The sequence below is a fragment of the Ruditapes philippinarum genome, unplaced genomic scaffold (assembly GCF_026571515.1).
Source record: "Ruditapes philippinarum isolate M1 unplaced genomic scaffold, ASM2657151v2 ctg10046_1_1_1_1, whole genome shotgun sequence".
In the NCBI taxonomy this organism is placed as follows: Eukaryota; Metazoa; Mollusca; class Bivalvia; order Venerida; family Veneridae; genus Ruditapes; species Ruditapes philippinarum.
Genome location: NW_026859809.1, coordinates 67,183 through 83,627, shown reverse-complemented (window position 1 = coordinate 83,627; position 16,445 = coordinate 67,183). Strand labels below are relative to the sequence as shown.

Here is a 16,445-nt window from a genome sequence, read left to right as displayed (position 1 = left end):
GCAGAATGGAGTAATTCGGGCATACTATGGGCATTCTATCGCCCTTTTCCTTCCGCTCGCACCCAGTTTTATCGTAATCAACATAAACAAGGTTGTAACCTTGTGATTAAGTGGTTAGGACCGTATTCTTGTTTGCAAACTGTCATCACATGATATCAAAATAAGATATCGCGTTCGCTTTAAACCAATGATGTAACATTAAGTCATCTGAGTCCAATGTGATTGTAACCTCTACCCTTACTTTACCTGACTTATTTACAAGATATTTCCAAAATATATCATTAGTCAATTTGTGCTTAGATCGATATACCTAAGTGCGACGCAATTTTGATTTCCACTCGGTAAAATCTGAACTATATTTTTATATTATATTCATTTATAAATCTTTTACAAATAATGAATAGATTATAATTCTTTAATGTATCCGCATCTATTATATAGATATAAAATTGATTTCACATTCCTTATGTTAAAAAAAAATAACCCAAATTCACAACTATATTAATAATCAATATTAAACTAGTTCATTGCACTTTAATCTTGTTCATGTTTTAAATAAAAACCGGAAATACAATTGTTTATAATGCCAAAGGAAATTTTCAAATCATTTTGTTTTGTATGGTACGCAAGTTATACTTTAAGTACATACAATGGATTTTTAACATCTATAATTACTATCCTGATTTCTTTTACCTTCAAAACATGAAATTTAAATAGTTTAGTATTATACGCATATTCTTCAATGCCTGTTTACAATCGAGTGATGACATTCAATCATGAACATATATTTATAGCTACAGTCGATACTTTACTTCTATGATTACTTTTTATAAGAAGAGTACAGACACAGGCAAGCAACTGTAATGCGATTTTATTGTCAAAGAAAAGATTACAATCAGGGTGTAACAATAGAGTTCGGCTTACATCAGCTTATTCTCAACCCTAAGTGATTGCTTTTCAATGTCAAACCAAGTTGTGCCTAATGTAAGAAATATCAGAAAATGCACCTAACAACATTGTGTAGTTTACCAGTACTAAGAAATAAAATAAGTTTCAGGTATGAACGCTTTTTAATAATATAATTTGACTATAATATAATAAATGTGTAATATAATATTTTAATAGTTTTATAGGTAAGTATTAAATATAAAGTTTATGTTTGGATTCGATAATGTGTGAACAGAAATATTTATTTTGGGAATCTTTAAACATATAAGTAAACGTCTTTATGATTATCTATTGATGTTATTTATTTTCTCTTTAATCTCTTAATTTTATACGACAATGTTTGCTGAATAAAATATCACATTTAGTGTATTCTTGATCATACTTTCTGTTGAAATACATTTGTTATCAACTTAAATATTTAATCAAAATTACTTGTACTTTTGTGTACATATAAACCCTTTTAAACAATACAAAATACAAGTAGACAGTGAAGTAATAATTAACGATATTTCTTTCTAATCCATCAAAGATGATTATAAAGGCGTTGTAAAAAATAACGTATTAAGTTAATTAAATTTCTGAATTTTGTTTTATGTCACTGCCAATCCGATTTGAAATTACTGTGTTGCTAGCTTAGTTGGGTCAAATCACGTGATTTAAATTCGCATGCTGTCTTTTTCACATCACTCGAAGCTCTTTCATATGACACTTCATGTCTTACTTAGAGTGATGTAAGTACTTTGGTTTTGAAACAAGGACATAAAGATTGAATGTGATAGTTACTTAACTTGATATATTCCAGTTTCATCCAAAACCTATCATGGAACACAGCACATCGAAACTGAACTGAGCAGCATAGACAATAATGTTGATATTGAGAATTTGGAGAGTATAATTGATACAGAAAATAATATTCGGCCTTCGTAGAATTTTTTCAAACATTGCTTGACAAATATCGCAATTTGTAACCGAATTAAATATCTCATTTATACCTATTGAATTAAATCACCAGCAAGCTATTTGATTAATGTTAGAACGATCAATCTGACCATCAGTCATTCGGTATATATTCCGGGTTCTGCCACCATAATGTACTTTATTATCGCAAAGTTTTCAATACATTAATTAGTTATTGGCGGATCTTTTATTTGTTCATTTGGAAAAAACTCTCGCAAACATAAATACGAATTTAAAGATGAAAGAACAACAGAATAGTTACGAAACTCAAAAAGCGTATGGCCTACAAAACACATGTTAACATATAAATCATGCAATAAATCCGAAGTAAGCCCAACTGTAATTATTCTTGGGTAACAAAAAACAAAAGCAATCCTCTTATTTTCTCACCAATTCTTAATGAAAAGCCACTCTCGTGGCGGAAAACATCATTTTAATTAACTCATTTCACGTAATGTCGAGAAAAGACGCTCTCAATACACGGAACGCGCGAGGGTAAAAATAATTAATTAAAGGTGGAGACCAAAAAGATTATTTTACGCATCGTAATAAAAGATCTTTCTTCAGGCATGGGGCTCTATATTCGACACTGGTTTTCAAGTTGGACACTTAATGAGGAAAAGAATAATTGTAAGTTTTGTTTTATTACAATATGAGAATATGTTATAAGACCTTGTTTTTTGTCTCATAAAATTGGTATTTGCATATGAAAATGCACCAATAAAATGCTTACAATTATTTTTTTGTTTATAATACATAAAACAGTTTTAATCGCTTTTAGATACAAATGTATTAATCAATTTGTATATAAGCTTAAAATACAGATATTTATTTGTTTAAGTAATTAACAAATTGATTTTTTCTAATTCTAAAACAAAAGAAATCAACTAAAATTTGCAGAATGTTTAAACCATGCTTTGTTACATTTCAGTGTCTTTATTTCATTTGGAATAAAGAAAAATGAACGTGTCGTCTGAAACAACGGTAAGTTTTTCAAAAGTTCCTTGTACAAATTAATGTCATGGTTAAAATAATTAGATTTAAATTATCATTTACAATGCATGCTGAAATTTTTAACTGTCATACAGAAGATTCAGAAAGAATTAAGAAATTGGCGTATAAACTAAACTTTTCGAAAGAATATTTATCACATTCTTTGTCGAATTCTTTTGATACTGTTGATAGGACACAGTAGCTTTTCTTGCAAAATGATATTTTGATACAAACCATATTCAGGTCTTTGATGTAACATCAACATTAGACGTCACGACCGAAGCGCCAGACACGACCTGGTCTGCAAACACAACGATGAGTGGAAGTGTGGCTACGGCAGTCATGTCAACTGCAACAGATCTTTCAACTAATATTGCGGAGACGACAACCCATTTATTTGATACGTATGGTATTTTCATACATCCGCACTGGAAAAATTTCCCTATAGTTTCAGACGAATGGCATTACTTGATTGGAATAATTATAACTTGTGTTGGAATAACAGGGATCATTGGAAACTCCCTCGTTATTTGGATGTTTACAAGGTATGCGGCGTATCTTCTTACTCTATATTTTTGGAAATTATCAAATTTACTCAAGTACCTATAAAGGCTATGTTTTACGGGGTTTTCTTTATATCTTGATATTTTGTGTGCGTCAGAATATGGTTCCTGTATAATTTGAGATTTGTCCACATGATTTGGTATTTTCTTTTCTTTTTTCCTCGATTTTCTTATTGTTATTGGTTGTGATATTCTAGGGAAAAGTCGTTACGGACATCTTCGAATATGTTCATTGTAAATCTCGCCATCAGTGACCTTACGTTCTCAGTTGTAAATGGTTTTCCCCTGTTCAGCATCTCAGCTTTTAACAAAAGATGGATATTTGGGACAGCTGGTATGGAATGACAGTTTTTTTATATATAAAAATTATTAAATGCAACACATTTGTTCAACATTTCAATGGTTAATTATTATTTAATCGGTACATTTTAATTAAAGCAGCTCCTAAGGAAATACAAGTATGTAACCATTTTTAATTAACAGGTATAATTTTATTAATTCTTTATGGGGTTTTCCTTTTTTTTCCTTTATTCTTTTTGCTGTAAAGAAAGAAGGTTACCAGATCTTTGATTGTTTGATTTCAGCATGCGAATTCTATGGTTTGATTGGTGGAATCTTTGGGCTGATGTCAATAAACACCATGGTGGCAATAGCAATTGACCGTTACTACGCTATAGCTCGTCCTCTACACGTAGCTAAATTCATGACACGGAAACGAGCGTTTCTTATGATTGTAACTGTTTGGATATGGTCATTTGTTAGCGCACTTCCACCTATCTTTGGTTGGGGTCGGTATATTCCGGAAGGATTTGGTACATCTTGCACATACGACTATCTCACACGCACAAACAATAACATAACCTTCATATTTTTCCTCTACATTTTCGGTTTTGCGGTGCCACTTGGTATTATCATCCTCTGTTATGCAATGATCATAAGGGCCGTCAAGGTACACGAGAATGAAATGAAGAAAACAGCTAAGAAGTTGAATGCAGAAATGCGTTCGAATCAGGACAAGAAAAATATGGAAATCAGGGTAGCAAAAATAGCAATGTCGATTCTTGTCTTGTATCTTTTGTCATGGATGCCATATGCTACAGTCGCCTTGATTGGAATGTTTGGCGATGCATCATTCGTTACACCATTTTGGGCAGAAATACCGGTGCTGTTTGCAAAGGCATCCGCGATGCATAATCCTCTAGTTTACGCACTCAGTCATCCTAAATTTAGAGCTGCTTTGCAGTCGCATGCGCCCTGGCTGACTTGTTGCTGTAAACCTGAAGAAAAGCCCGCACTGTCTACAGGTACTTCATTTAAGGACCGAAATGCCAGTAAAAGGAGTGTAACCAGTGTCACAGGTGCCAGCGTTAGTAGCGAGATGAGCAATGTCAGTGACTCCATGTACGCTGACATGGAATTTCGTCTTCGTCAACTCGAAGAAGAACAGGCAGCGAAGAGAGATCCAAAGACGGTTTCGAAAAAGAAGGCGAACAAAAATCAGGTTGTTGAACAAGCAGATGACATTCCAGCGGGAAAAATAATTCAGGATCTTGCACATGCATTAGTTGAAGCAACATCACGGGAAAAAACATGTCATCCAGTACAACCTGTGTATCTCCCTAGTAGTATTTTAAAAGGCAAGTCGTCTGATTCCAAAGAACCGTCTGATGGCATTTTCGTTCTTGACAGTAATACATTACCTGAACTTGCAAAATACTTGGCAACATTTTCAAACTTAAACAACGAAAACACTGAAGGTGTGGTTAATCAAGGACTAGAGTTATCACCCGAGGTTCCACCATATGAGTCTGTTGGAGCTAGGCCAAAAACTTCGAATGTTGAGGATAATGATGGTAGCGGCGTAGGCTATGATGAGGCACAACTTTGATATATCCCTAGATCTAAAACAAATATTTCTTTCGTAAGTGCTCTTGAAGCAATTTCATTTATCGGGTACATTATTTACATGATTATATTGAGTGTTTGGTCTAGATTATTTGAATAAACTGATAATTCTGATCTAAGATTGAAAATCAGGGATAGACTAATGACGACCGTTATGATCCATTGAATACTTGATCGCTTGAATACTTGTAGTATGTGAAATAATAGGTATCAATATTAAGGGGCATCAATATTTGCAATGACAATTCATGGACATAAGAATTCGAAATCTGAAAGATGTATGCGCTTTATCATTGAATGTTTTTAAAGAAACTGATTCCACAAAAGCCTTTTTGTTATAGTTAGTGGAAGGTATTTTACAATGTTTAGTCTTTCATTTATAGCATTGAACGGGAGTGTGCGATACAAAGTGAAATGTTTATTTCAACCATAAATTTCCCAATTAGATATTGCTTTGTTGTCAAGATAATCGTTTTCATATTTGACAAAAGAGTTTAACAACATGTCATTGTAATGCAATAACGGCAATATTAGACAAAGTAGCAAGTGACAAGCGCAAGCCACCAAAGATTGTTCAAGCTTGTGTCAGATGATTTGTTTATTTCGATGGTTACATGTGTAAATCATTTTATGGATCTCAATATATTTTATGGCTGGTCTGTTGAGAATATGGAGAATTCCAGAACGTGTGTATTTTAAGTTTAGAATATTGCTAACAATCAGAGCATTGCAAAAAGGGAATTTTGAAGTGCATGTAATTTGTCGGGTTACTGCTATGGTAATATTATAGAGGAAAATAAATGGCTACGTAAATGCACATAAATATTGATAATAATAACAGAAACGTTTACCAATGGTTTGCATCGGCATGAAGAATTTAACTTTTTTATGGTCCAGATGGCATGGACACATAGGCAAGCAAAGCTCTACTTTTAAACATCGTCGCTGTCGATTAGTATTTTACGTTAACATTGATACAAATGCCGGTAAAATCATGATTGATACAAATGCAGATTAAAGCGTGATTTATACAAATGCCGGTAAAAGCGTGTGTGAGGCAATTGCAGGTAAAACCGTGGTTGATACAAATACTGTTAAAATCGTGATTGAAACAAATGCAAAAAAATCGTGATTGATACAAATGCAATTAAAAACTAGATTGACTCACACGTTGTTATATTATCATAACATTGAATTTCATTTTTGCAAATTCTTGTACATTATATGATAAGGAAACATAGATTATTTCATATATGATAATGATAATATGGTTTATTTGAATAAATGCAAATTTTCATATAAGCAATTATATGAAAATAATTTGAAATATTTCAATATGTCTGTCAAATAAGTAAATAATATATGTATGTATTATTGAGTTTCAAAGACATGCTGTTCAATTGACGAAGCAATATTTAACTTTATGTATTTCATAACATTTGTTTGTTCAGACGGGTCATTGTTGCATCATTATTGTTAATCAATTTCTTTATTTGTTGTCAATTAAAGGAAAAATAAATAGTACATATAACAGTGAACTGTCGAGTTATAGTTCTGTCCCTTGGTTGTGTATGGGCTCTCTTTTCATATAATTAAGCGAACACATTAAGTTTGCTTGAAAAACAAATGAATGCAATGTGTAGTAAATGCTATTATATCATCTCACAACATTTTATAGATAGATAGAGGGATTGAATTTTAAAAATAAACTGCATTGTTCTTGAGATATATATATTTGGTAAAGTTTTTCAAGTGCCCATGATGTAGCTACAGTGATCCATTTAATTCGCCGTGGTTAGTTGCTCAGGCAACTTGTATTGCACCGTACTTATTTTGCATTAGCATTTTATTGTTGTTATTAGGATCGCTTTTTTGCTCACGAAAATTTAATTTACATTTCTAATCAACTTAAACCTTTTTGTTGTTTTTAACATTCTTTTAAATAATTATGGTGGCATATTTCTGTTATGTAGTTAACGTTTTACATAAGTCGTGATAGTTAAGGGCGTATTCTAGACGGTTAAATATAATCAAATAGGCAGAATGAAAACTGTCTTATAGAATTCATTAAACTCTGCATTATCTTACAATATCATGACAATATTATTATGAATTTGGATCACTGAGCCCATTAACGAGTTGGCTACCACGCAGTGACTTTGAAAAGTTTGCTTATTTCAGGGACGAAAACTTCATAATCAATGTCAACGAATCCTTGTTTTTTCCTTCTCTCCATGTTTTCAAAAATAGGTAGAGAGTAGTTTATTTTTCCGTCTTTTCCTTACCTGAGCTCAACATGAGACTGAACTCAAACTCATTTTTTATAACCTCATCTTTCCTGAGTTTGATCTCAAAGTTGAGCACGGGGCTCGTTTCTGAGCTGGGAGGCCGATCTCAAATGTTTATAACCTCTGCCAATTTATAGGTTAAATGTGATCTTTATTTTGAGACCGAAAATGAAATGATAAAACATAAATTAATAGTTTCAATAAGTGTAGCCAGACAAAACCAACATAATGGGTTTGCGACCAGCATGGATCCTGACCAGCCTGCGCATCCGCGCAGTCTGATCAGGATCTATGCTGTTCGCTGCCAGTTTCTCTACTTGTAATAGGGTGTGTAAGCGAACGGCATGGATCCTGATCAGACTGCGTGGGTGCGCAGGCTGGTCTGGATCCATGCTGGTCGCAAACGCACTATGTTGGTTTTCTCATGACACGGCTCATTATTATACCTTCTGCTATTGTTTTAGTTTACATGATATTTAAGTTCCTCTGACACATTTTGATATCTATTTACAAGCCATTTTTCAACCCTATCAACAGCTTTAGGATAACAATTACATGTATTACAATATCTATTTCCGCAATTATAAGAGCCAATTTAAGGTAAAATGAGCTTTCATTGTATGAATTTTCTCTCGCTTAATTTCAAATGTATAGATGTTTGAAACAGAGAAAATTAATAATTTATTTCCTTATAATTTTGCATAAATAGTCGATAGTTATATAACATAAATAATAACATATACTCGTATTGTGAAATATAAAAAGAGATCGGTTTTACGGTTATCGGTATTCATTTCAAAATATTACTTATATTGTGGGGAAAAAACCAACACAAATATTTTAAACGCCAGTGAATTATTAATTTACCCTTCCGAACGATGAAAATGATAATGAAACAATATTAATATATGGGCATGTGATTAATCTGTCTACATACGTGAATTAATTGATGATCGACAACAAAGTAAATGCTTGCATGTAAACATATGTACGTATTATTAAAAACATTTTCTATTGATGCATTTACCAATCGTACTTACGTACAATATAAACCTACCAAGCTATCCGTGTAAACTTGTGCTTATCGGACCTGTATAATCACGAGTTTTGCCGGAGGTTACACTTTACGAGCAACCCCTTTATCAAACGAATGATCTGATAATTATTATCCCCCTTTTAACGTTTTCACATTTGAGTGAAAATACACTAAATGACTAATTTCACTTTTTAGTTCATTTTATGTGAGTTCACGCGTTATTATAATATGTTTAAGCAGCAAGATCTATACCGACTTATGTATGAATTTAATCGAATAAAAAATGTGAACCGTTCTTATTTGGGAAATTTTAAAAATACATGCACATAACAACTAGAATATTGTTTATCTTCCAGTAATAGAGCGAGTAATAGTAACTCAGTTAATAATATCAAAAATATAAAAAGTGAAAGAGAGCATTTCCGAAGATATTTTTCATCGTGTTTAATGTTCATAGGACATGAATATCTTTTTTTTCTGTATACCAAATTTTACACTGCTACGTTTTAAAACATTTTTTATTAACGTATGAACTCTAGCCTGCTTAAAATGGCTTAAGTTGATTACATATAATGATAGTTGACTTGTACATGTACTTGACTTGAGTAGCGATCCGAAAATAAGTCAATATCCTCTTAAACTGAAGCGGTTAAATCATGTAAGTAGTCTTAAAATTGTTTCATTTTTATTTTATCGTGCAAAGGAGGCTTTTTAGTAATTCCAGAGCAACTTGACAATTTCACATATGTTGTTAAATTGTTTGACGAATTGTATGATGTCATGAATGAAACGTATACAACGCACTTTTACATACCTCGAATTTTTATTGTTACGGATGGTCTATCTGAACAGAAGAAATAGAAAAACCGGTAAAATTCCAAGTCTGTTTATGGATATTCTACAACGCAGACTAATGAAATTCTGCAAAAGGTTGTAAACCTGGCAAATGATAATTTAAGTCACCAAGTTTTCAAATGTTTGTTGAAACATTTAGCGTTTTGGATGGCAAGGAATAATTACGCAGAGGTTAGTTACATTTGTGAAAGAGACCGTTGCCAAATGGAATATTCGTGATATCGTAGAAGCTACAAAATCAAATATGGAACTGTTTAGAACATGTGTATATCATCTAAAGCTATGTGCGCATGCGCATGGGAAATTGAGGAGTGTTTATATACACTAAGCACTGTATGAAATTAGTATTGAATGAAATGACATTAATTTTCGCGAAAAATTCATTTTCAAAAATAAAATAGAATGTTATAGAATATGCAGATATTATCAATCTGTCTTAGATTGGGTATTTATAAAGTTTTCGGAGAAAATGTAACATTGGTGCATTGTATTGTATTCTAAATCTTTAATGAAAACCGGTTAATTACTATTTTATAGACAAAACTTTTCATATTTTCTGAACTCTCCTCGTATTTCAGCTGATTTCAAAAATGTACGCACATCAAATATAAAAATACAAGAGAAAAACCTGATGAATTAATTGATGTGTAGAAAAATTCTATTTCAACAAAACGAAAATTTCAAACACATTTCATTTTAATAATTAAATTACCATACCACTCAATATGAAATATCAACGACAATGACAAGTCTTATCTTCCTTAACACACCTCAGTTTTGATTTCAGTATTTTACTAGTTCTTTTTATCTTGTATGTATGTTTGTTGAATTAGTCATATTCTGATCCAATAGTAATACTTATTTCTCCGGGATGGATGAAAGTAGAGTGGTACCATACGTTAGTGTCCACCACAACTGAAATAAAACACAAAATGTACGAATAGGTTTAAAATCATTCGTCAATTATTAATGATTTAAACACTTATAACAAATTGAATTTTCAAATAATTATACAATGCACTCTCTCTAGACCAAACTTAATTCTTAATGTGTATAATACTAGGAAATGGAAATCAAACAAAACTTAAGTCAACATTTTTTTTAATGATTTTTGTATATGTGAGAGGTCCCGAAATCGACCCTGGGATTTCTTACCACCAAACTGGGAATATCAAATATCCTGGTTTTTACTCGCATCTTGAAAGAATTGTTAAATTACTCACAGAGGTTGAGATTAGTGGTTTTGGTTTTAAAAATTTTTGGTTTTATTCAATGTTCCTACAGGCGTGATCTTTCTGAAAGAAGCCTCAAACTTATAACGTTCGGCATTTTAACAAAGAACATTCGCCGCCTGTTTATCAAACAGATCGAACGAGTGAAGCGCTTAAATTTTTAAATATTTTTTAATACTCCCTCACTTCACTTTCACCTTCACTCCAACCACTCACTCACTTCACTTCCACTCACTTCCACTCACTCACTTCACTCACTTCCACTCATCACTCACTCACTCAATCTCACCAACTCACTATTCGTCGACTAATCACTCACCCATCCACTCAATTTTTTCAAAACTCATTGATTTTTCGAATTTTTGTATATCTTTACAAATGTCTCCTTTATGGGACAGTCACGATTGAAACCTCTTGCACTCAGCTTCACATTCAGGGGTGGTACCTGCGAGTGTTCCAACGTCTTCCCCTTGCCGGATTATCTGTTGCTTGCCAGGACGGTCTCAATTACGTAGTCTAACTGAAAAGTATAATTTTATAATTACCATAAATCAAATTTTTAAATATATATTGTTCTTCTGGGAAAAAACTAAAAAAAAAACGAACAAAAGTAAAACGAATGTTTACACATTATCTCATCTTTTAAGTGATTTTAAAAAAAAGCATACAAAAAATCTTTAAAGGTTTGGTGAGCAAAAATGGAATCATTTGTGCAAACATTTGTAAAATAAAGAAATAGTTAACAAGCACCACGAAACAAAAAACTCAAATGATAATAGCATTGGTGTGAACATTATATTTTATTTATATGGGGGTTTCAATTTATCAAAAGTACAAAACCTTTCTGTTATTTATAGAGAAGATTAACATTTAATATCTCACATTCAGATAACACAGGCTAACCATGATTGAAATTATTAAACAAGAAACAATAAAAAAAAAAATTCATATATTGAATACAAAATTTACAAACACTTATGAACGGGGTTGCGCTCCAAATTTTCGCAGAACCTCCCCATAAAGATTCCCCAAATTAAGGGTGGCGGGGAAGAATTTGAGTTGTTTGGGATACAGAAAAATAGAGGGTCGTTCGTAAATGTTTCCTTAAAACTTATAATCCCGGACTTCCTTATGTGGCAATTTGCTCCTTCTAAAATACATTTATTTCCTTTAAAAAATTTATTTTACCTGCTAAGTATTAAAAAAGATTCCTTTGTCTATCAACAAATTTTTCATAAGTTTTATTTTCATAAATATGATGTGCTCTAAAATTTAAGAATTGGGTCAAATATTGTGTAAAATTCCTAATAATGGTAAAAAATTATTAATATAATACTATACCAGATTTGATAAATAATGATTTATACAATTAAAAAAAACCAATTAACTTTTCAATTGTAAAATAAAGGGAAAAAGGTAATAAAAGAAATTTACTCTTATTGAATTTTCTAAGTCAAATTTTTCCATAAAAGAAATGAATGTATGTTAATCTAATTGATTAAAAATAATGTGCACCAAAATATTTGCTACACATTTTTAACATATTCTTGGGGATGTTTGAAAATTTTGTTTTGTTTTGCTTCATAATAATAATATTTTTGCAAGTGGTATACAACACAGTAACCAATAATCAAATTATAAAACATACGAATCTTTAAATATCCATTTGATCTATTTTGTCCTGAATGTGATATACTAAATAGATTTTGTACGAAGTCAAGTTAAAACAAGTTTAATTTTGTTGCAACTAAAAAATAATTAAGATAATTAAAGTAAAGCAGTTTTACTAGGTGTAAAGAGGTTTCCGATTTTAGAAAGTATCATTCGAAAATTAATAAATTTTTTAACATTTTACGGTCTTTGAATTTGTCCAAGTTATATAAAATTTACCCTTTTTTAGTTTTACTTGAAACACTAAATTGAATAGTGAGTCTCACTTTAACATTTTAAAAAATTAAAAATTTTTTTTACCAAATCCAATGTACCAGGTTCCTCCCCTTCCTCAAAAAGCCTTTGTCTTCGCTCATCTATGAACATTTGGGAAAACAATCGCTTAATGGTCCAAAGTCGGTTTTTGTATGGAAAAAGAGTGACAAATCCCCTCCACAGTTTTTCATAGCGTCCCATTATGTCCTTTAATATAGGGAATTTTAAAAAGTTAACTTGGTAAGTGAAGGTTGAACTAGCCTGGGAGCACCAAGTGCCTGGTTTGCAATTCTTTGATTAACCAACACAACAAATAAAACATTAAGGTATTTAACGGTTAAAAGAGTAATTCAGCAGGAATAAGCGTGCTCTACAGGGATGCTGTCCTAAATTCTTACACATGCACACGTACCAATGGCCTTGCCATTTCCGATTGCCATATAACTGTGATCTAATGATACAATTTGTCCGCCAGCATATCGGTAATTGTTTCCTTAATTGACAATGTAATCACTGCACTTAATTATTCCAAATGTGTAAAATTAAAGCGTACATGCTATGATTTGGATATCAGAAAGAAAATCTTTTGGAAATCCATTATTTTCCTTAACCGATTCTTTGGGAAGTGTCGCCTTTCATTTTCCTTTGCTTTCCACTGTTCCAAGGAGTCACTTTTTAAATCCGTTTTCCGATTTTGTACCTATAAATATTCGGAATCTCCTTTTGCGAAACCCTTTCTGGTTTGCATCTTTAAAACCTTAAAACAAATTTCTTAGTTAACTGCTTTTCTTTTCATTTCTATTCATTTTAGACAAAAAAAATGATGCTGGAGGCGCAATCGTTTTTTCTTATTTTATATATGAAATGTCGATGTAAAATTTTTAAACGAATAGTTATTTAGTATTTAACGCATGGCAATATCTTGTACAAAACATTTCACTATCCGAAACAGCAAATACGATTTGAAGATTAAACATAAAGATTGGGATGTTTTTATTTAGCGACCCGGAACTTTAAGGTAAATACATTTATATAATTGTAAGTTTAAAATTGTCGAAACATTGCAAATTACAGCTTTACTGATTATTATGAATACAGTAGATAAATAACCAGTGGAAAGAGTTTTGGTCTCGTTCTTTTGTAACCTTAGAAAATCTTCTGATTGCTACACATTTCCCCTCTTTCTTTTCTTAAAATAAGATTTGGGCTTAAACTTTTAAGAAAAATGTACAAAAAATGTTTAAAAAAAATCTTACTGTATATGAAGTCGAGTATTTATTTCTTATGAATTTTAATAAAACAAAAATTTCCATTTTAAATAGGATCAGTTATTTTTTTATTTATCTTTGGTTATTTTTTTTGAAAAATCAGCAAATGTTACGACAATTTCAGTTTTAATCACTTATGCTACATACTTGTTTTCTTGTCAAATTTGTAATTAAATTTTACACCTCTTAAAGTATTATTAGCCTTATTTCGATATGAAATGAAAATATGAATTGTTACAGGTGATCTAGATTAACATTCGTCTAACATATAACGCTGTGCTTTTAGTTTAATCAAACGTGCAATAGTTCACGTGTACATTATACTCTTGGTGAAATTAATGGTAATGAACCTTGACTATATATATTTATATTGATAACATCAAACACCCGGAGCTTGCTGTATGTTAAGTATATTTACCTGGCGAAGCTAATTGTTCACTTGGTTCAAACTGGCTGAATAGAATAGTGTTGCAAATATTTTGGTCGTTTAACGACTAAGATTAACGGTATATAAGAATAATTAAATGTGTTCCAGGAATACAATACAGACATATCTCGATTATTCAATATCTACATTTTCAAAATTACTCTTAATAACAATTGAAATTCCGTTGTTTCGATTTGCAGAACTTCCTTTTTCTTTTCACTCGAACTTTTAAGACGATAAGTTTAAAGTGTAAAATGAAGCTCTTTTATCTGAAGAAAACATGTGCTTCATATACTAGTGATCACCGATTATGTGAGGTAATTTTGTGAGGTAATTTTGTCCTCAATCATTGACTGTTTCTAATGTTGTTTCTGTGATGGTGTTGTTGTTGTTGTTGTTATCTCCAGTGACTTATATATGTACGATTTAGGTGTTTGAAAGTTTCATATCATGGTACTAAAGACAGATGATTTTCGTTAATATAGATTTTATTTATTCATCTCCACCGCTCCAGACTGACGAACGCTATTTGATACATTTAAGATGTTTCCATAAAAGATTTAAGGTTGTGACCAATAAAAGTATCTACAAAAAGGTTTCATACAAAATTTACAATGCTGGATTAATTTACAACACATAACCGTACAAAATCAAAAGTTTGCGTGTGCAAAAATCATTTTTACTCACCTTTTTAGCAGAGACCTTAATGGATAAGAATATTTGAAATATTATTCATACGGCATACCTGAAGCTTTCTTTCTAACGGGTATGCCATAACCATTTGATTCAAGTATTTGAAAAAAGTTACAAAATTTCTAACTTGTGAGGCAAAAATAATTATATTTTACGTATTTTAGAAAATTATTATCTACAAAACATTAAAAAATTGTTCCGATATCTATCAAATTATTCCATGAAACATGGTCGTATCAAGTTTCTCATCTATATGCGTGATACTTCGCTAGGGAGCATTAAAAGTATATATCAATATCAATACAAATGCTGAGATGTAAATAGTAAGTGAAGTATATAACACCAAAGAAAGACGAAAAGAAGACAAAACAATACACAGAAATACATTTTAACTTGCCGAGACCTATTTCACCCTACCCAGCACTCCACCCAGAATGGAATGGAAACATCACCAAAATTATTAGCTAGCACAGAAACTTTTTTCAAAGTCGAATGTACCATGAATTGCAATGATAATGACCAGTATCCAAATTATTTAAGATATATACAAGTTTGCTTAATAATTATCTCAGAAAAAGGAAAAGCTCTGATAGCTAACTCACAATCCAGACTACAAATAGTTGGAAATATGCCAACCTTTTACATATTTTTGTAACATTTCCTCTAAAAAGCATCCATATCTTTTATACTTGAAGGGCTAAATTTCTATATTATTCTTTGTATTCTTTCGGTAGATCATTTAATTTGGTTCAATTTTATCCGGTGTTAGACGTTTTGATTTTCATTTCTATATTTTCCAAGTTCGTTTTTATATAATTATTCTATATTTGATTAAAGGCAGACAATCAAATTTAGATGTTACTATACATGTTTAAAAATCCATCACAATGATCACTTTTGCTTGATTGCTTTCTAACTCGTTTTGACACATATATGAACATAAAAAAGTAAGTATAACAAAAACTGTTGTTGTTTCTTTGTATGCATTCGAACATGATAAATTAGTCTATATGTTTAGATAAATTGATTTGTGATTAACATTTTTTCAGATGTATAAGAACTCTTTAACATTTTTTCTTTCTTCAAAATGTTATATATTTGAGTGATCTAGTTTTTAAACTGTGCCTTTTTAAAAAAAGGTATGTAAGTGCAGATGTATTATTTGCACTGTGCAACTGCTAAATTATTTTCTTTCAAACCTTTTGTTTGAAAAGAAAACTTGACATGAAAATGATTAAGTTCCCAGACAAAAAAAAAATTGTTTAACATATTCCTGGGAGATTTAAAAAATATTTTTCAAGTTAAAAGGATAAAGTATTCATTACCCAACAATTTAAGCTTTACCCTTTGCAAC

At 31.2% G+C, this 16,445-nt stretch overlaps 1 protein-coding gene across 1 annotated transcript; it reads left to right on the top strand.

Moving 5' to 3' along the window:
• Positions 1 to 2,455: 2,455 nt before the first annotated feature.
• LOC132757983 (rhodopsin, GQ-coupled-like) lies at positions 2,456 to 6,876 on the top strand. The gene is made up of 5 exons (XM_060749482.1): positions 2,456 to 2,535; positions 2,837 to 2,889; positions 3,142 to 3,443; positions 3,659 to 3,795; positions 4,046 to 6,876. The coding sequence occupies exons 2-5, from the start codon at positions 2,866 to 2,868 to the stop codon at positions 5,347 to 5,349; spliced, it is 1,767 nt and encodes a 588-aa protein (XP_060605465.1). The 5' UTR covers positions 2,456 to 2,535; positions 2,837 to 2,865; the 3' UTR covers positions 5,350 to 6,876.
• The last annotated feature ends 9,569 nt before the right edge of the window (positions 6,877 to 16,445 follow it).